This window comes from Suricata suricatta, chromosome 1, assembly GCF_006229205.1.
Source record: "Suricata suricatta isolate VVHF042 chromosome 1, meerkat_22Aug2017_6uvM2_HiC, whole genome shotgun sequence".
Taxonomy (NCBI): domain Eukaryota; kingdom Metazoa; phylum Chordata; class Mammalia; order Carnivora; family Herpestidae; genus Suricata; species Suricata suricatta.
Genome location: NC_043700.1, coordinates 16,163,837 through 16,184,388, shown reverse-complemented (window position 1 = coordinate 16,184,388; position 20,552 = coordinate 16,163,837). Strand labels below are relative to the sequence as shown.

The window sequence follows — 20,552 nt, the reverse complement described above, 5'->3', positions numbered from 1 at the left end:
CACGTGGGGGTCTCAACTATTACCTTGGGAACAGGAATCCGTTCAGGCAGCAGAGCACGTATTAAGGACCTATTAACTTCTTCAGGATTCTCCCTGAATTGAAAAGCTCTTGGGAGCAAAGGAATAATAAAAGGAAATTGTTGCCAAAGCCACCGACAGTACATCCTGCCACATCTCTGTGGGTGCATCCTTTTAGCAACAGATTTATCTCCTGCTGGGGAGTCTGTTAGCTTTAGAAGTCCCCTTAAAGGTCACAGAAGGGGAGTTTGAAAATAATTATATAATGTTGGTTTTTTTTTTTTTTTTAAAGAGTTCTCTCTTACAGTATTTGGGAAAAATGGGCAGAGACCTAACCCAGATTTGAAAATGAGCTTCATTTTCCAATAGAATAATACATCCCCTTGTAGAAGTCTGGAAAAATGTAGACTATTATAAAGAAAAAAAAAATTAAAATTTACTGCCTAGGGCGCCGTTCAAGTTTTGCTAACTTGTATATGTACACATGCACACCCATTCACCCTCTACAGGTGCTGGATTTAAAAAAATAATTATATAGTGCATACATATTGATGGACTTCTAACATATTCACAGCGTTTTATGATTCTTAAGTATTCTAACAGAATGTGATTCCTGATTACATGGAATGCCATCAGCAAGAGAAACTCTATACGTATAATAACACCCAGTTTTAGAACATTTAAGTCATTTCCTTGTTGGTCTATTTCTGTTTTGCCCTTGCATAAATTTCAGGAAGTAGAATTACTGGGTCAAAGAAAATAAAAATTTAAAAAGCTTTCTGATACAAAATAAATTGCCACATTTTCATCTAGAAAGAAAAGTCTCATTAGCAGTTTTGAGAGTGTTTATCTCTGCATTCTTGCTGCTACTAACTGGATGTAAAAACAGAAACCAAAAAGGTGCCAGCATATTATTGGTGGAAAACCTTACTTCATTTAGGGAGCTATCAGAATTGAAATGGTGATTGTTAAGTTTTGTGTCTGGTTATATATTTGAAAATTCTTATTTTTTTTATACACCAACTTTTTGAGACCATATTCTTAATCACTTAACGTTTTTTTGGATCTTTGTCCTCAGTGACCTCTTGAGGCTTATTTCTTTAATTTGTCTTTTTTTTTTTTTTAAATGGGCGTTTCCTGAGTGCCAGATAAAGGTCTTGGGGCGGGGGGGACCTCCCAAAAATGGGGGCTTTTTATGTCACTTGGTCAGCTACTGTTAAGAAATTCATACTAAACAGGGGCTTTTATAATTTTAGCTGCTTTGAGGGTTTCCAAATAATAAATGGGAATAAGAGGTACACACATGTTTATAAAATAAGTCACAGAGATGAAAAGCACAACATAGGTCTAAAGTCAGAAATACCGTAATAACGTCGGATGGTGACCATGACTGCGGTAACTGTGGTTGAGCACTGAGTAATTAGAATTGTCGAATCTAGAATGGTTGAATTGTTGTACAGCTGAAACTAATGTATAACATACATAACACATAACATTGCTACACTTCAGTCATTAAAAAAAAGTAGGGGCTCCTGGGTGGCTCAGTTGGTTGAGTTGTCCGGCTTTGGCTCAGGTCATGATCTCACGGTTCAAGGGTTCGAGCCCCGCATTGGGCTCTGTGCTGACAACTAGCTCAGAGCCTGCAGCCTGTTTCAGATGCTATGTGTCCCTCTATCTCTCTGACCCTCCCCTGCTCGGTGCTTTCTCTCTCTGTCTCTCAAAAATAAATAAACAGAAAAAAAAAATTTTTTTTAAGTAGTCTTAGTGTCACAACCAAGAATAGAGTTTCTTCTCTGTTTCTTCCCTAAGTGGTTCTTGTAGATTGCCTAAACCCAAGTCCATAGTTGATACATACTCAGCAGCATAGTGATTGAATTAAGACAAGTTATCTTATTCATGGGATGATCTCAAATTATCAGAGCTCTTTTACCAAGCAGCAAGCATTTCTTGGCAGCTCTTAACTCCAGTGCTGAACAAGGGTATGAAGCAGATAAAGCCCACAGGTTTCTATTCAAAACATGATTGGGCAAAGAGCAATTTAAAAAACAACAACACAGTGATAAAGTTGTAGTTGATTTAGACAATGGGTCTAAGAATTAAATTTTTAATTTTTAATATAGGCCCAGATATTACGAGGTTAATACATTGATTTAAATACAGTGAGGTGATATTATAGAGCCCTTGGAAAAAAGAACACTCATCAGAAATCTCCTATTTTTTGTTTGCTTCATATTACATACTCGTAGTTGTAGTAACTCACAAAAACTTAGAATCTAATTTCCTAGTAAAATGATAAAGATGGGAGGAAGTATGCAGGAAAAAAATCTCTACATGGTTTCTTCAGAATTTGGGTGGAGAAGAAAATTCACAAATAATTATGGTGCACAAACTTTCTGCCTTACGTGCCTTGGGTGACTCATTCCAAAGGCGGCCCCACTGAATGGATGCATCTTTAATCATCTGGAAGTAAGAAATCCATTATTTTTCTAAACCAGACAGTGGTTGTCTGTTTTAATGGAACAGTTGGTTGATTACAGCTCTTCAGGGCTTTATTTCCCAGCGCTTACTTCCTGTACATATTTGAATTCAAGCTTTAGGGATTGTTAAAAGTGAGTCAGAGAGTCAAAGAATTTAAAGTAGGGATTTGATTAATTTTAGTTTTTTTGTACCATTACAATTAGCCTGTTTAACTAAAGGAAGTGGATTTCCCTATAGCAGATTCCCCAGTTGGTGCTTAGAAATGGACTGCTGTCTGTAGATACATACAATGAACTTGGATGTGTTTGTGGTTCAGCCCGCCCGCCTGCCTGCCAGGTAGAGTGAGACTTCAGGACCTGCCGACATGCGCTTTCTTAGTAGAGCGTGTCCTGCTTCTTGCCTACGTTGAAGGGAATAAAATAGTGTCTTGTAGAAGTGAAGAAAAAGTTCTCACTGTTTTTTTTTTTTTTTAAAGCAACCAGATGTATGTTGGCTTTATGGAAATCGGAGGTCTGTTTTAGTTACGGAACCCCATATAGAGAGAGTATTATTCAGGTTGAAGATGACTAGCTAAATGCCACAAGGAAGGTAAAGAAAAGAACCTCTGAGATGGGCTCGAAGGAAAAGTTAACTGGAGTGGGAAAAAAATGTTGAATGCATAATCCTTAGCCGAGGAGTAATTAGAGACGCTGCAGCAATCTAGGTCCGTGTTTGCAGGTTGTAAGTGTGTCATTTTAAGAAAATCTCAAGGTTTTTCATTTGAAGTAAAATTTTAGGCCTTCAGGTATTTTATGTTCTTACTGAAAAGTAGGGAAGTTTGCCTTTCCTATTAATTTCCTCACTGTAGAGGCCTTTTAATGCTCTCTGATTGCAGTTGCACACACTACCAGCCACTTGAAATTTTATTTAAGGACCCAGAAATGCTTCACTACAGCTTATTCATTCATGAAATGTAAGGCTTGTTCTTGCTGTCCCTGCGGAAAGTTCCTGTGAATGCCTCGCCTTCTTGGAATGCTTTGTTTGATGAAGGGGAGTGCCCCCGAAGGGGAGTGCCCCCGAGTGCCCTTCCGTGAAGGGAGAAAGGTGAGGGGAGGCAGTCCGCCCAGATCAGGTGGGCAGGGTGCTTCCTGGCTCGCTCGTCTCTGGCTCTCCACTTCGGACCACTTGACTTTCTTCCTTTTGGATACTGTGCCTCATGCACAGATGGGGCCTGCTTGCTGAATTCCTGAAATTCATGACTTGATTTTGGACACAAAAGAAGTTGCCAAAAATAATAAGAGATGGACATTTTCAGTTCAAACTGAACCCAGAATGATAAATGAAAACCACACCTCCTATGTTTAATATGTTCTACTACCCTTTCAGTTTAGATCTGTTATATTTTTGTTTTGTTACTCTGTCTGAATTATTTATCTGAAAGTTTCGCTGTGCTGTGATTAGTGCTGGGGGGGAAAGGGACGTGGGATTTTTTTTCTCCTCCCCTGTTAACCCTAAAGTTAATGATTAACATGTGGTCATTGACTTGTGAAGAGACTATTGATTGCTTTGGAAAATACATGGTAATCATTTAAAGTTTCCTAAAGAATTTTATTTCATCCTGTTGAAAAGAGGCCAAGTGTCAGTTCTGCTTTCTTAGTAGTGGAATGTTCAGGTGTGGAAGGCAGGCGTATTCTTCTCGGGAGGAAACACAGTTAACAGTAGCTGGTGAGTCTTGTCCGAGAGCCAACAGGAAATTTGCAGAAGCACTTTCTCCCTCTCACAGCCGGGCCTGGCCTTTCCACAGACTCATTTCAGTGTGAGCACAAAGCATTAATATGTCCTGTGCTATGAGACCTCCACCTGGGGTGGGGTTTAGTATAATTGGAGCGGAGATTCGGTCCAGATCACACCCTTAAAAAAATGGAATTAAAAATTCCTTTTAAAAATTTATTTTTTAAAAGATGATGTAGTTTATTGTTGTCAGATACTCATGGTTCATAATGACCTAATTGGGTTGGCCAGATAGGACTCCTATGACATGAAGAATTTCTTGTAGATTTAATACATTTTTAAATACAAATAGACATGATTAATTCTAGCTTATTTTCCTAAGTAGGTAAGCATACATCTGTAGTTTACTAAACTATTAATTTGCTTATTGAATCATTTGCTTAAGAGAATTCCAGAATGCCTGGGTGTTAGTGCAGTGGAATTAATTAAGTAGTAATCTTACTATGCTGTAACTCTTGAAAACAACAGGAAAATGCAGTTTTATTAAATTTTATATGCAATATTTTGTGATGAAAAAAATTTTTTGGTTTGTTTTTGCAAGAGAAAGAGAGGGGCAGAGAGAAGAGAGAGACTCCCAGGCAGATTCCGTGCTGTTCATTTGAATTTTCTGTGCCTCCCCCCTCCGCCCCTTCCCTGCTTGCTCACTCGCTCTTTCAAAAATAAATCTTAAAAAAAAAAGAAAGTAAATAAATAAATAAGATGGAGTTCTCAGGGAAGGACTTCAAAGGAGGAAATGTAACCTGAAACTTGAACGGTCAAATTGGAGAGCCCCTTTTTTGAGGGCCATTTTTGATCCTGGGGAATGGGCGTCCCCCTAAGGACAAAGCAGCTTGTCCGCCAGAAGTCGGGAGGAGGTAGGGAGACAGAAGGGGAGTGGCGGGGCCACTGGGTCAGGCGCGGGAAGGGGGCAGGGGCCACCGCTGGGCGCCCTCCGGTTTGCGTAGACGCCTGCTGCTCTCTTGCTGCCCCACGAGCTCTCTTGCCGGCTTGTTTCCCAGCCGGGGCTTGATGCTCTGCTGCTGGAGGACCCCCGTGATGGTGGGCGCTCGCTAATGGCCAGGAGAACGGAAGGACAATGCTCTCGCAGTTTTCCTTTCTTTCTAATATTATTTAAATGTTTATTTTTGAGAGACAGAGACCAAGCACAAGCCGGGAAGGGGGAGAGAGAGAGAGACAGAGACAGAGACAGAGAGAGAGACAGACAGACAGACAGACACACACACACACACACACACACACACACACACACACACAGAATCCTTAGCAGGCTCCAGGGTCTGAGCTGTCAGCACAGAGCCATATGCAGGTTTCAAACCTATAAACCCTGAGATCATGACCTGAGCCAAAGTCGGCCGCTTAACCAACTGAGCCACCCAGGCGCCCACGCTCCTCTGTTTTTCTTACCACTCCTGTCAGTTTTAATGGTTTTCCAAACCAGTTTTCCTTTTTGATGATAGCCCTTTTTTTTGGAAATAAACCCTTGGGTAAAATTGCTGTTTTTAAGTACTTTTAAAGGAAATCATTAAAAGCCAATTCTTTTTTGTCAGAAGAAAGTTTTTTGTTTCAAAACAATCTTTATGTGTACACGTCCTAAAACGTCTTGTGTTAGAAACATAGAATTTTTAGCAGTTCAGAAGGTAAGTTATTGATACATTGAAACAAACAAAAAATCTTGCGAGGTGTGAAATTCATTTTCTTGTATCTGGATGGGAATCTTAGGTTTTCTTCCCAGATCTTGGATGAGAAGGCCCTCTAATGTTCGTCACCTTTCTGTGATTCTCATAGTTTTGTGCCTGTGGTGACTATGGTTCACTGGTACATAGGTGGAAGGTTAATGCTTTAAAGAAAAATTTTTAAAGTAACCATGGTCCATTTGAGCAACGTCTTTTGAACTTGGTTAGACTTGGGGAAGGAGATCATGTGTGGGGCAAAGACGGACATAATGTTCTGTCTCTGCTCTCAGAACTAATTTGATTCTTCCTACTGTCATGCCATATTTGAAAATGAGACTTTATAATGTCTCCTAAAAGTCACTCCGTACTTCATTGGGGTTTGGGGAGAGCTGGTGACAGATCTCAGTGGCCACTGGAGCAGCGTAGACGGGTGCTGTGTACATGTAACATGTTATATACCATCACTGGAAGTAATTTATTTATATGTCTATTTGAAAATGTTGCCACTGTGGTCAAAATTTCTTTTGGCCCACAATATTCAGTTCAGGACTTAGGGGTATTTTAGTCACTTGTTCTTTAAGTGACTCTGATCTGTTTCAGACACTGCTTCGTCATAATGTGGTTTCTGTTAGCTGGTTTATTCTCGGGAGTAGTAGCATCCTTGTAAGTACCGAGGTTAGTGACTGAGGGGTTACGTACACTTCTGGTTAGAATCCTCCTATGCCTTGACTTTGCTTTAGTTTCTCAGGCATCACAGTAGATTATTAGCAGTCATTATCTTTATTTTTATACTAATCACTTAGTCCTTATAATACATCTATGTCCCTCATTTTATACATGAGGAAATTGAGGCATAACTTAACTTTCGGCATTCTTATAGGATTGGGTTTGGGGGCAGATTTGATATTTAGAGTAGCTGAATACTGCTTCTAAATTATACCTCTTATATTTGTGAAAGAATTTGAATTTTCAAAACTTACAAACTAGTGGGGCGCCTGGGTGGCTCCGTCAGTTAGGTGTCCGACTTCGGGTCAGGTCATGATCTCACGGTTCGTGAATTTGAGCCCCAGGTTGGGCTCTGTGCTGTCAGTTCAGATCCTGGAGCCTGCTTCAGATTGTCTGTCTGTCTGTCTCTCTCTCTCTGTTCCTTCTGTACTCACCCTCTGTCTCTCTCAAAAATAAACATAAAAAGAACAAAAACCTTAACTACTTTGTAGTTAAAACTCAATTTAATAGATAACCTTTTTAAAAATCAAAAGTGAAGAAAAACGCGACTTTGGAGAGGAGAGGAAAGGGAGGGGGGTTATACTGAGTTTTGTATTTGCTTCAGCTCAGTTCATGTCAAACATACCTTCCTTTTGGCTCAGCTGAACTGTGTGTCGTTTTGTTTTAAGAAAAATAAATAGGTGCAGTTTTCTGTATTTAGAATCTGTTTTCTAGAAGCCTAAACAAACCTTAGAAAAAGGAAAACTTGCTCTTCTACCAGCCTTGTGCATTCTAGGACTCTGGAGACAACCGTCTCTTTTGGAAGGGGCCGTGTTTACACAGTGGCCGCGTAATACTTGACTGTAGCAGAGGAATCTCATTCCTTTCCTTCTTTAGCCGGGGAGCACTGGACCGAGTTTAGCGAGAGGCGGAGTCATTGCAACTGACATTTTAATCACTGAATAGTGCCTTGTCTCCTTCGTGCTCGAACGTACTTTGCAATACAAATGTTTCAGGCAGCTGTTCCTGGGCTTACTGAAATCTGTAAGGCAGTCTTCACTTTCAAAGGGTGCTTTCACATTTCTGAAATTTCTTAAGTTCTGTTGAGTATACTTTGGATTATTCCTCTATACGTGTAGGTATAGAAAAATAATTCTTGGCAACACGTATGTATTTCTAGGAGAAAAATTGGAAAATATTAACACAGAGAAAAAAATCACTCATCCCCTATAGCCCACCGTTTTAGTGGCTATACACCTCCTCCCCCTGTGTCTGCTCACAAAATGGAATTGTACAGTCTATTTTTCTTAAGTTTACCTAGAGGGAGGGAGAGGGGAGGAAGGGGAAAGAGAATCCCAAGCAGGCTCTGCGCTGACCTTGGATCTCAACGAACCCTGAGATCATGACCTGAGCCAAAATCAAGAGTTGGGTGCTTAACCGACTGAGCTACCCAGGCGCTCGCGTTACAGTCTTTTTTTTTTTTTTTTTAATTAATTACATGTTGCATCATAAAATTCAAGCAGGGATTCGTAAACCTAAGAAAAGATTTGACTTTTGTGTGAGAAGTCTTTATAAAATAGAAAATATTAAATAGTTAAGTTACCGTGTTGCCCTTCTCAGATACTTGTGCTCTCCTCCCCTTCCCTCTCCCCTGTCGCATGGAATAAGTTCCTCTTTTACGTAACTGTCTTTCCCACAAGACCCTATTTTACTACTCTTGGTTTCTTTAGCACCTCATACCGTGCTTGCCAAACAGTAGGAACCCTGTGTTTGTTGAATGAATTAGAGAAGGTGTAAATCAATAATGCCAATTGCAGGATTAATTTCTAGCAAGATCCAGGCTACAATAGGCAACATAAAAGCTTTTTTAATGAAGAGGAAATCATAGGATAAAGTTTTTTAAAGTTTGTTATTTAAATATTGGGACTAGATAAAAAAGTCATGGAGCTTTCTTTTCCAATCAGGGGCGATCCTTAAAATATCAGTTTTTATCTGACACAAAACTTTACAGCTGGCTTAGCATTTAGAGTTCTGGATCTACCACCCATCACTCAGAATTTTAACTGAGTTCACAGCTCAGTTATGATACTCTCCCAGTGATCTACAGTATTCGAGAATGCCTTACACACCACCTTTTGTGTTTCATGTAATAGAAGTTTAGTCTGAACTTTCAGGTAGCAAGAAGGAAAATACAATTGCCCCCTGAACAGTGTGTGAATTTGGAGTGCTAACTGCCCCCGCGCCTCGCAGTTGAAAATCCGCATATAACTTGACTCCCCTAAAAATTAGTCACTAATTGTCTACTATTGACTGCAAGCCTTATTGATAATGTTAATAGTCAATTTAGCATATATTTTGTGTGCTAAGTGTATTATATGTGGCTTTCTTACAGTAAAGTACCCTAGAGACGTGAAAATGTTAACAAAATTATCAGGCAGAGAAAATAAAGCAGTCTATTGCATTTGTTAAAAAAGATCCACATATAAGTGAGGATCCGTGCATTTCCGTGTAGTTCAAAGGCCAACTGTGTACCAACTTCCTGAACACAGAACAGTGTTGGATCCTATTTTATGTCCTTTCTCCTTTTTTATCCTAAACGTAAATGGGATTTTTGAACTTTGAATAGGGGTCTGTTTGGTCCACATTGAGTTGGCTTTATACTTTTAAATCATGTCATTCCTTCTTCCATGGCCAAATGCTGGTAAACTTTTGTTACGTGTTTTTCTTTTCATTCATAGTGATAGATGAATAAAGGTCACCTGGACAGGCTTGCAAGAAAAGAGCCAGGGCTTGAGAGTCATGTCCCTTACCGGAGCACAGCCCTGCTTCCCCACAGGAGTAAGAAAAGCAGAGGAGGGTACTCTGTTGCATAGGACTTTGGGCTCTGGAGCTAGTAGGCTAGGCTTTGGATTTTTTATTCTCTGCAGCTAGTTGGGTAACTCAAGGCAATTTACTTAACTTTGGCAGCTTAAACAAGTTATTATACGTAAGTGCTATGATGGCTAATTGGTAAGAAAATTCACTAAAATGAATTCATTGATTAATATATTCCTCTTATGGTGAGTAAATGTCTGGAACAGTGACTTTTCAGCTTGAAAACCTCTGCAAATGGAGCATGAGGAAAGACCACTGAGCTTACAGAGTTAACTGTGAGGATTAAACATGTGGCATATATAAAGCACTTGCTGAGTGTGCATGCAGGAAATATAACGTGGAAAAAATAGTCAGCATTGAACTGGTACAGCTTCTAACATGCAGAACAACTACGAGAAGCTTAGCCACTGGTGTATGAACTATATCCTTTGAATTGCGTTGCCTCCAAAGACCTTCTTGTGTGAAGCCCTCATGAACGATAGTAATGATTCTGACGTGGAAATCGGAACTTGGAATCATTTCTCAACAAAGCCTGAAAACATGGTTTAGTAGAACTTGCCATGGGACTGACTCTTTGCAAAGCTGAAGAACTAAATCCTTGGACTTGAAACATGATGCTTAAAATCTGATTATGAACTTAATTGATATGTTTTAGTGAGTTGGCAAGTCAGCAAGCTTCCTCAGCTAATTTTAAAGTTACTGCAACAGTTTTAATGGAAAGAGTTGATAGATCTCCATTTTAATTAAGATGATGCAAATAGGCAGTTTAGTTAATGAAAAAAAAAACAGATTGGCAGTTACTGCATAAAAAGCTTTCCCTTTAATCATTAATTTATGACCTAACTCTGGGCAATATAATTTTAGAATTTCCTAGACCTAAAACTTGTAAGTAGTTTCATATATAAGTACTTTTGAATTTTAATTGTTGAAACTGTCAGACTGTCCACTGTTACCCATCTGTTTAGATGAAATGAAACCATTAAATACTTGGAAATGAAAGTATATCTAAAAATATAAAGGGAAAATAAAATATGAAGGTTATACTAGCAAAACTTCTACAGGACTGCTGGTACTTAACAGTTTGTCTTTTTTCATGTGCATTTTAAGTATGGCTTTATAGTTACTGTTACAGAAATTTAAAAATTAGAAAAAATTGGTTCATTAAGTTGATTTCCTCTGTTGTCCTTCCATTACCTTGCTTCTATGTAGACCTTCATCTTTCCCTGCACATATAATTGTGTATGTGTTATTTTTAAAACAGTACTAAACAGAACCAAGGTCATACTTTATAACGATTTCTTTCTTATTTGTTTCCTTAATGTGTAGATCACTGGCATTTCTGTGTAATTAATACACGTATCTTTTTTAAAAGCTGTATCATATGTACTATTATGTATTACACTAGTTAACTGTTTCTCCTGAAATTATGGAATGTGCTTAATGTCCTAATGGCAGAGAACAACACAATTTTTGTAGCATCAGATACTTCACCTCGATCCCCACATGCTGTGAAGACAGCAAAACCAATTTTTTTCCATCTGGTCATTAGATTACACTGAAGCCAGGACTTTTTCTCTGGAAACTGCAGTCTGTGTTCAGTTGCTTTCATGCATTCTCTCTAATTAGAGAAGGCCAGAGACTGAGAGGTGCTGCAGTATGATTATCCGAAGCCTGTCTCCTCCGGATTGAATCCTAGTTCCACCGTGAGCAAGCTGTGACTTTGGGCAAGTTGTTAACACTGCTTCCTTCCCTGTGAGATAGGGTGGATCATATGATCTAGTACTTAGAGTTGCTCTAAAGATTAAATGAGTTGATACACAGGAAGTGTTTAAAATAGTGTCCAGCACGTCATGAGCTCTGTATATGTATTTGCGGTTATAATATCATCAGCAGCATCATTATTAACGTTTCACTGAGCTTGCTGTGCTTCCCACCACAAATAGCTTCTCATCACATGACCCAGGACGTCACTGATTTTGAAAGATCACGTCATAGTAATAATCTTTATTACTACCATGTCTTTAGTTAAACGGAAAAGATAGTTGTACAATGGGAGACTCGGTTTTTAGCTGTAAGAGGCCAGAGAGGTATCTGTCAAGCTGTTCCATGTGCTAGTATACTCCCTAGCAGTTTGCTAGGCCCATGAGGGATATTTTACTTATTTTGTTTATTTTACTTATTTTGGCCTTTCTTTTTATTATCAAAAGCATGGGATATTTACTTTGTGTGGTCTCCAGCATTTACAAGGACGTCTGTCTGGCTCAGTGAATAGAGCTTGCAACTTCTGACCTTGGGATCATGAGTTCAGGCCCCATCTTGGGTGTAGAGCTTACTTAAAAAAAATAATAATAATAAATCTGAGGGGCTCCTGGGTAGCCCACTCAGTTGAGCATCCAACTATTGATTTTGGCTCAGGTCATGATCCCAGGATTGTGGGACCGAGCCCTTCACTGGGCCCTGTGCTGAGTGGAGCCTGCTTAAGAGTCTCTCTCTCTCCCCTTCTGTGTCTCTTCCCCTGCTTTCTCTATAAAAATTTTTTAAAAATTTTATTTACATTTATATATACTCACATGTATGTGTATATATATACACACACACATATACACGTATGTGTTTGTATATATGTAATTTACTATTTAATGAAAATGAGATAAATTCAGAAAAGTGTCATCACGTAAGGAAACATTTGAATAATTTGGAGAAAAATTGAGCAGATAATACAGAGTTTCCATATAATCCCTACCCCTACACAGTTTTCCCGTTAACATTTTACATTAATATATCTGTTATAATTAGTGAACCAATATTGATAATTCTTATTAACGACAGCCCGCAGTTCACTCGCATTTCCTTAGCTTCTTCCTCATGTGCTTTTTCTGGCCTGGGACCCCCTGCAGCCTCCCGCTTTACATTTGGTCTTCCTCTCTCCCCGGGCCCTCTTGGCTGGCTGTGTTTCTCAGACTTACCTTGTTGATGATGGACATTCTTTTTCAACAGGTGCTTAACCAGAACCCACTCTGTAACAGGCAGAACATCTCTGCCCTGAAAGGGTTTGCATTTTAACAGGGAAATCATAGCCTAGTTTTTCAGTGTAATTTCATGGTGTTTAAATTTTTTTTTTTTTTTCTGAGATAGAGTGCAAGCAGGGGAGGGTCAGAGAGAGAGGGAGACACAGTATCTGAAGCAGGCTCCAGGCTCTGAGCTGTCAGCACAGAGCCCAATGCAGGGCTCGAACCCACGAACTGTGAGATCATGATGTGAGCCAAAACCGGACGCTTAACTGACTGAGCCATCCAGGCACCCCTTAAAAGTAATTTCAAAGCAGAATGTCTTGTAGCAGGTTAATATTTAATATGACAACTACGAGACTTCTGATTTTTCCATAATTGCCAGAAAATATTAAGTAGCCATTTGAGTAACCTTTGTGGGTTAATTGCAGACCCATAGATACTGCATCTCTAGTGTGTAGAAGGTATCTGAGTATTGTTTTTATATTTGGAAAGACCTTTATCTCCAGAAGAGTTATTCTATATATGATGAGACTACAGAATTGGAGGAAGGGATAGTCAGTCAGTTACTGCCTGGAGGGAAAATAGTGTCCAAAAGTCTATTTTATGGTTTAAGTTTTTCTTGTGATTGACTGAAGAGGCCTTTTCATACAATTGCAGCCTTAAGTATGGTTCCAGGAAAAAAAATGTGTGATTATAAGTATTTTTGAGCTGGAGTAGCTGAAGAATCTGAAATAGCAAGGTTTTGTTGAAACTTTGGCGCTGGGGCTGGATAAGGGGCCAAGACCTGTTAAACAAAGAAAATAGGAAAATTCCAGGGAGGAAGATGTTCTGTGGCCATGGAAATTTGCACTAGTGAAATTATTTTTGGCAGTATAATGGCTACATACAATTTTACTTTTGCCTTAAAACGTACTGTGTTGAGAGCATCCTGTTCCACCTGGGTCTGCGGGACCGAAGGCCAGCCTTTCCTATTTAAGGGCATGTTCAAGTTTACAGCATCATTAGCCATCAGTGGTGGATAGTGGGAGTTAATTATTGTTGGAAACCCTTCTCTAGTCTAGGATCATTGACTTGAGCAATGAATACTGTATCCTGTACCCTTTTTTTAAAAAATTAATTTTTTAATGTTTTTTATTTATTTTTAGACAGAGTGAGCATGAGTGGGGGAGGGTCAGAGAGGGAGACACACACACACACACACACACACACACACACACACACACACACACAATCCGAAGCAGCCTCCAGGCTCTGAGCTGTCACCACAGAGCCCGACAGAGGGCTCGAGCCCACGAACCGTGAGATCATGACCTGAGCCAAAGTCGGACGCTTAACCGACTGAGCCACCCAGGCACTGTAGCTTGTACCCCTCGAATAATCAGACTATGGAAAGACAACAGTACCTGTCTAATCATTATACAAAGAAAATCACGAATCTTCTAGAAAGACATTTTGCTGTGAGCTGTATTTTCAACCACATTGACCAAGCTCTTTTTTAACAATTACATTGTATTTTTTTTCCCCTTTCAGTCGAGTTGTTCCACTGTATGCACATTTAAAGTTCGTTTCCATAGTGACATCTGGTGGTGGCTTTGCAATCCTAGAGAGTATGTTTGGAATGATAAATATTTTTACTTCAATAGCTCCAGATTTCCGGCTTCTTTCAAAATTTTCAGACTATTAACAACGTTTCTTAAAAATGTCTTCATTGTATTCTTGAGGTTAGAATGCTAGTCATTTATTGCTTCTGTCATGTTTCATTAAAGCAAAGGAAGGATTCCTTGTAACATTGCTGGGTGGTGCATGTAACAGGCTTGTCTACACTTGTCTCCGAACTCAAAATACACGTCTCAGCATGGGGAAGCAGCACCCCTACCTTGTCTGCGGCTTCTGTACCATAAGCTCATGATGGGAAAGGTGTCATTCTCCTCTTACCCTGTTCCCGGGCATTTTGTCTCAGGGCATCGATCGCTCGTCGTTGGGCTGGAGGAAGGTCTCGGGAGGAAGGCCCGGGCTTGTGGACCATCTAGCCGCATGCCGTCGTTGCTCTCAGAGCCCGCGGGAAAGGGAAAACAGGAGCCGAGATGGCGGAGGAAGCAGGGGAGAAGTTCGAAGGCAGGAGGAAGGCCGCAGCGCCAGAGTGTGTGTGTGGAGGCACACGTGTGCCGGAGAAGTGTAGCGCTGTTGGGGTGTGCGTTGATGAGAAGTGTCTGGACAACTAGGGCTTAGCATTTAAGATTTTGTTTGTTCCTTAGAGACTCGTTTCAGGAAAATGGAATTTATAAACTGGTGTGCAAAAAGGTCGTTTTTGGAAGTTGGTTGGTGAGGGTCATGGATAGAAGCAGGAGCGAAGTGACATTTTGAGGATGGACACAGTTGACTCTCTTCCGTTGCTGGCCGGGAGGCTTGGTTGTTATTGGCCGATGTCAAAGGTACAGACTCAAAGTCCTCAGAGTGGACTTTTGAAGATGTCTCTTTTACGAGCGAAGGTGCTGCTGAAGTTACGGAAGAAGTCGGGCTGTCCGTGCTGTCTGTGGCTAGAGGAAGGACTTGGGTAGAGCAGGGTGACAAAGGGTACGGATATGGACATCATGACTGGGGGAGTGGAGGCTACTTGTGGTCAGACTTCCAGACAGAGGCCAAGACCCTTGTAAAAAATGATCAGTTCTGATGAGCCCTCTGACCAAGGAGGTGCCTCATTCTGGATTCTAGACTCTGTACCAGTTTAGCATCCTTAAACTTGGGAAAATCCTTTGAACTTTCTTTAGAAACAAAGGAGTTGAACTGCTGGATCGCTAAGGAGTGCACAGTCTATAGCTGTGACTTGGAGGTCACCAAGGCTAGATCTGGCACTCTTCCTGTGTTCTCTACACTGCGCCCAGCCGTTCCTGGACCACTGGTCTGCCCTCCCTAGATTCAAGATGGTGCTCAGTGCGGTGCTTTATGCCTCCTTCAGAAGTTTCTGCCCGGGCTGTATCTTGTGACCTAGCAGACAGATGAACAAGCAGAACATAAAGTAATTCTGCATACTTATGGTCTTTTCCCACCTACTTTTTATGCTTTTAAAATAGTGCTTAGAGTTACAATCAGCAGTTAGAATAATACTTAGGCACTACAGCCTAAACTTCTGGGACCAAGCAGAATCCTTGAATCTTTTCTCTTTTATTGTCCTTTAAGTGTGGGGGAGACCCTTATTTAACCAGTAGAAAATCTGTAGCCTCTCATCATGGCATCAGCCCCTCATGGTCCCCAGTATCCTTGGTGCTGTGGTGCGTGTGATCATGACCGTGCGGCCTCTGGGGAAGACCGGAGTTCTGGAGGCCGTCTGTCTGATTGAGATCCTGCTTCCACCTCTTAACTGTGTTTCTTAGCGACTCGAAAGCTTGGGCAAGTTTGTTCTCTTTCCCGTTTGTGAAGCTGAGATGAACATCGTACAGTTTGTCTGTGTCCTGTAAGTGAGTCATGCATGTAAAGCACCCAGTGAGGCCTTTATATTCTTAGATTGTAAATACTCTATTATTATAAACAAAGTAAACTGACTTGAATGATTATGAATTTGAGAATTTTGGTTAGAAGGGATGACTCCGTAGGCACTCCTTCCTCTTTGGCCATCAGAAATCCACTTTATTGTTATCTCTGAGCTGCATTAAATCATTTTATTTCTTTACAAGGATGTAATAATTAAAGTATATCAAAACATAAACATCTTAGCAATCACTGTATGCTGTAAATCTATACAGTCCTTGAATTCCTGAAATAAGAACACCTGAGCACCCCACTTCTGCATATTTAATATTTTCAGTGCTGGCGCACCGGGGTGCTCGGTCAGGTAAGCATCCAACATTTGCTCTCAGCTCCGGACATGACCTCACAGTTCATGGGCTTGAATACCTCACCAGAATCTGGGCTGATGGCGTGGAGCCTGTTTGGGATTCTCCATCTTCCTCTCTCTGCTCCTCCCCCTCTTGTGCTCGTGTGCATGCATGCGTGCACACTCTCTTTCTTGCTCTCAATTAAAAAATTTTTTTCTTATTGACTACAGTTTTGTCATAGTAGCCCTAAGACTGATGGCATTTTGTTGGCACTGACATCAGAGATTCACAGTATTTGAACTTGTCAGCCATTTACTTTACTATGACCCCGAGAAAGTTCCTCATCTCTTAATCGTAGTTTTTCATCTGTGGTACGGGGCTAATAACACCACAGATTGGTTATAAAGACTAAGGTAGTGGATGTAAAACAGCATGGTGCCTGGCACATAGTAAACAGTAACAAATTTGTGTCTGTAATTATCATTGTTATTAAATGCCTACAGATCACATTTAGAGGGGCCCAATTTTACAAAGCGGATAGCAGAATGAATTATTTGAGTATTAGAACTAGGAAGAGGTGAATTACAAGTACCATGTACCTGTCTTCTTGAAATTTGCTAATAATTCGCCTGTCAAATGAATTCTGTTACATTTTAATGGCAGAATACAGGAGGAACATATGTACACTCGTTTGTTAATATTTAGTTCTAGTAGAGAAAATATTCTTTTATTCCCTTACTTCCTTTGCATCCCTTGATGAAAAAGATAAACTGGAAAATATTATTTTCCCTTGGTCATTAAGGACTGACTTCTTTCAGACTAAAAAAACAGGTAGAATTTTACTAATTTAGAGGACAGATTGAGTAAGCATAGAGTGTATTGGGACCAGACAAAAAGGAAAACACGATGAGTTTATCTGACAGTTGTCTCTTGCGTAAGGAGGACCAGTTAGCTCCTTTTTTTTTTTTTTTTTTTTTTAATGTTTGTTTACTTGTGAGAGAGCGAGAGAGGGGCAGAGAGAGGAAGAGACAGAATCCGAAGCAGGCTCCTGGGCTCTGAGCTGTCTGCATAGATCCCCATGTGGGGCTCAAACTCCCGGACTGCAAGATCATTGACCTGAGCCAAAGTCGGATGCTGAACCGACGGAGCCACCCAGGTGCCCCTGGCTCCTTTTTATTTGAGTTGTGAGGCTTTGTTCATTATTTCTAGAAGTTTTGCAGATCCATTTTGAGGGTTTGCTAACAATTGATGAAACAATTGTAAATAATTATAATGCGTTCTGAATAGTGTTAACTCATTTCGTAATCCTCTCACATTTTAATATTTAGTTAAATTTGGAATTTATAACTTGTAAACCTTTGGAAAGTATTAGATGTGATTATCTAACATTCAAAATAAATGTTTTTCTGACATTATTTCAAATAAGTAAAGATTTAAATTTATGCAGTGATAAAGTAAGAAATACAGATTTATGTTTGGTTGAGATAAATACTCTAATTTCTGAGTGCAGATCAAATTGAGTTTTGCTGTTTTTCCCAGAGTATTTTGCATGAAATGGGAAACTTTAGGAATTCTAGAGTTGTAGGACTTCCACAGTCCATCCTAGAACCATAGTGTTGAAACCCTAAAAATAGCGCTAGTTCAGAATGACGTTAACGCACAAGAAAAGCCTGCAAGGATATATTTGGGGAAGGCCAAAGGACAGGATCCAAGTTGGGATTTGCCCGAGGGAAATGGAGGTTTCCACTGTACTGTCATCCTGAGAAGTAGTTAATCCTGGGATTAAGTAAGGTTTCAACTGGTTTCAATGGCGGGGCCAAACGTCAGGCACTTTAGCCCTCTTCTTTGTAATTACAGAGCTCCTCTTTCACTAGCTGACTCAGTGAGAAGCGTGTTCTAGGTTGGATCCCAGTTGAGGGACTTTGTGCCAACTTCAGTTAAGGCATCTGTTCATTTTTGTTCGTTCATTTGATGAATAATTACTGGCTTGTGGGCAAGGTGCAGGGTGTACTGGTAAGAAGGACGTGGCCCTTGCGGACCTTCTTACAGCGGGAGAATTCCTGTTCTTAGCACACTGGTCGTCTTGCCGTAAACTAAAGGGTTTCTTCCAATGCGCAGCAGACTGGAGCAAACCCTTACTCTGGATTTTGAAATCCTGTCCTCCGTTCTGTTAGCCCCTGTAAGGAGTGTGTTCCGAAGTGACAGCAGTGGTCAGGGAATGCAGCCTGGGAAGCAGGGGGTGCTGGACTGTGGGGACTCTGCTCCGGGCCACGGCTTTGTGATTTTTGCCTCTGGGAACCTTGAGGAAAATCAGCAAGTCTCAACTGGTCATAAATTCCTTCTTTGGAAAGAGTGTTGAGCCATCACGTGATCTCTCAGTGCCCACCTCACTGGGTTGTTTGGACACTTAACTGATTCCACAGAGTGCCCGAGGCCTGATACCAGTGAGTGACACTTTCATAGATGATACTGTGTGCCAAGCACTTTTCTAATTGTTAACGTGCGTATTCGTTCGTTTAATTATTTCCATTTTCTCAGAAGGAACAGAGGCACAGAGAGGTTAGACACCTTGTCCCGGGTCCTGCGGCTCTGATGACACGTAAGCCTTTGCTAAGTGAGGTCGACACTCTGTCAAAGTGGCAGTTTCTTGCTGTTGTTGACATGTCATCTTCCTTCTCTGTAGGTGTCATAGAGACCTCAGACGGACTCGACCGGGAGTCGACCTCCCATTACTGGCTCACCGTCTACGCAGCCGACCGGGGTGTCGTGCCCCTCTCGTCCTTTATAGAGATCTACATAGAGGTTGAGGATGTCAATGACAACGCACCACAGACATCGGAGCCTGTGTATTACCCAGAAATAATAGAAAATTCTCCCAAGGATGTATCCGTAGTCCAAATAGAGGCATTTGATCCAGATTCCAGCTCTGATGACAAGCTGACCTACAGAATTACAAGTGGAAATCCACAAGGGTTTTTTTCAATCCATCCTAAAACAGGTATGTGTTAATGGTATTATGTGAAAGGCTCATTATGCTTCTTGATATGGGGAAATTGAGAGTTTTCTTAATTTACCACTTTTATGTTGGTAAATCATTCCTTTTTGAGTTATTCAAAAGAAGGCTTTATTTCTTGATGAATATTTAAGTCCAAATATTGTGGGGGGTTTTTTTGTTTTGTTTTTTCCTCCCCCCCCTTTGAAATTGTTTTCATAAAGCTATTTTATGACTTTGCTCATGAGTAGAATTTCACTTTCAGGTTAAAAAACAAGTACAGTGTTTCAGTAATAGCTCCTAAATTATTGACACATCCTAAACTTCCAGCCAGTTATGCTGCTAAGTATTCCCAATTTCTGAACTCTGCTTTTTATGAAGAATTATCAAAGGAATTTATTTTACAATTTAGTATTTTTCTGTGTGGTTTTAGAATTTTTTCTTGGAGCAGTACTGTGTCTCTGTAGGCAGCAGGTGATCAAGATTAAACACTTTTCAGATTGGGAGCAGTTACTTTCCTGAACTTCTACACCAAGTTTTCTTTGTTTTCTTAGTGTCTGACCCCCTGCTTCTAAATCCAGAATCCTCTTCCCAAATCCTTATCAACTTTCAGTCTTTGTTCTTTTACAAATATGACCGTGCCTCTGCTTTTTTTCTTAGTTCTTGCTTCTCTTTTGCATTATTTCACACAAGAGCTTCCACATAGCTATTATTCATGTTGCACTCTTTGATTTCTTGATCACCATTGGAAAAGAATCCCCATATGAATAGAGAGGACAGTTTATTTGCCGGAAACAAAACTTATCAAATAGATCACTTGCCTTTGAACTCAGGGATGTTTCAGTTGATGTGGTATCTGTGGGAGAATCTGGCTAACGGGACATTCGGAGGGGAGATTGGCTGGAATGTACATATGTACCTCCATCCTGTCTTTGCTAATTTTGCTTTCCTTATTCTAGGGGAGTTGTCCTGTTCAGTCACTGGGTTGTCTATTTGATACATTAAGGAAATATAATAAACACAAGTCAAAATTAAGGAGGCATTCTCTGCTTCCTTACTAGTCTTTGCTATTCCTTTTTTTGGGTTCCATTCTTACTTCATAATGTGTTTTATGTGGTTTGTTAAACTTGAACGAAAGCAATTTTTTTAAGGCTTTAAAAAATGTTTTTATTATTTATTTATGAGAGAGCGAGAAGGAGAGAGAGAGAGTGCAGGCAGG

General features: G+C 40.3%; 1 protein-coding gene across 1 annotated transcript in view; it reads left to right on the top strand.

Moving 5' to 3' along the window:
* Positions 1-20,552, top strand: part of FAT1 (FAT atypical cadherin 1) — a 127,128-nt gene that overhangs the window by 34,911 nt on the left and 71,665 nt on the right. The window contains exon 3 of the mRNA XM_029934810.1: positions 19,025-19,339. Coding sequence (XP_029790670.1) covers positions 19,025-19,339 — 315 coding nt within the window. The remainder of the gene's footprint in view (positions 1-19,024; positions 19,340-20,552) is intronic.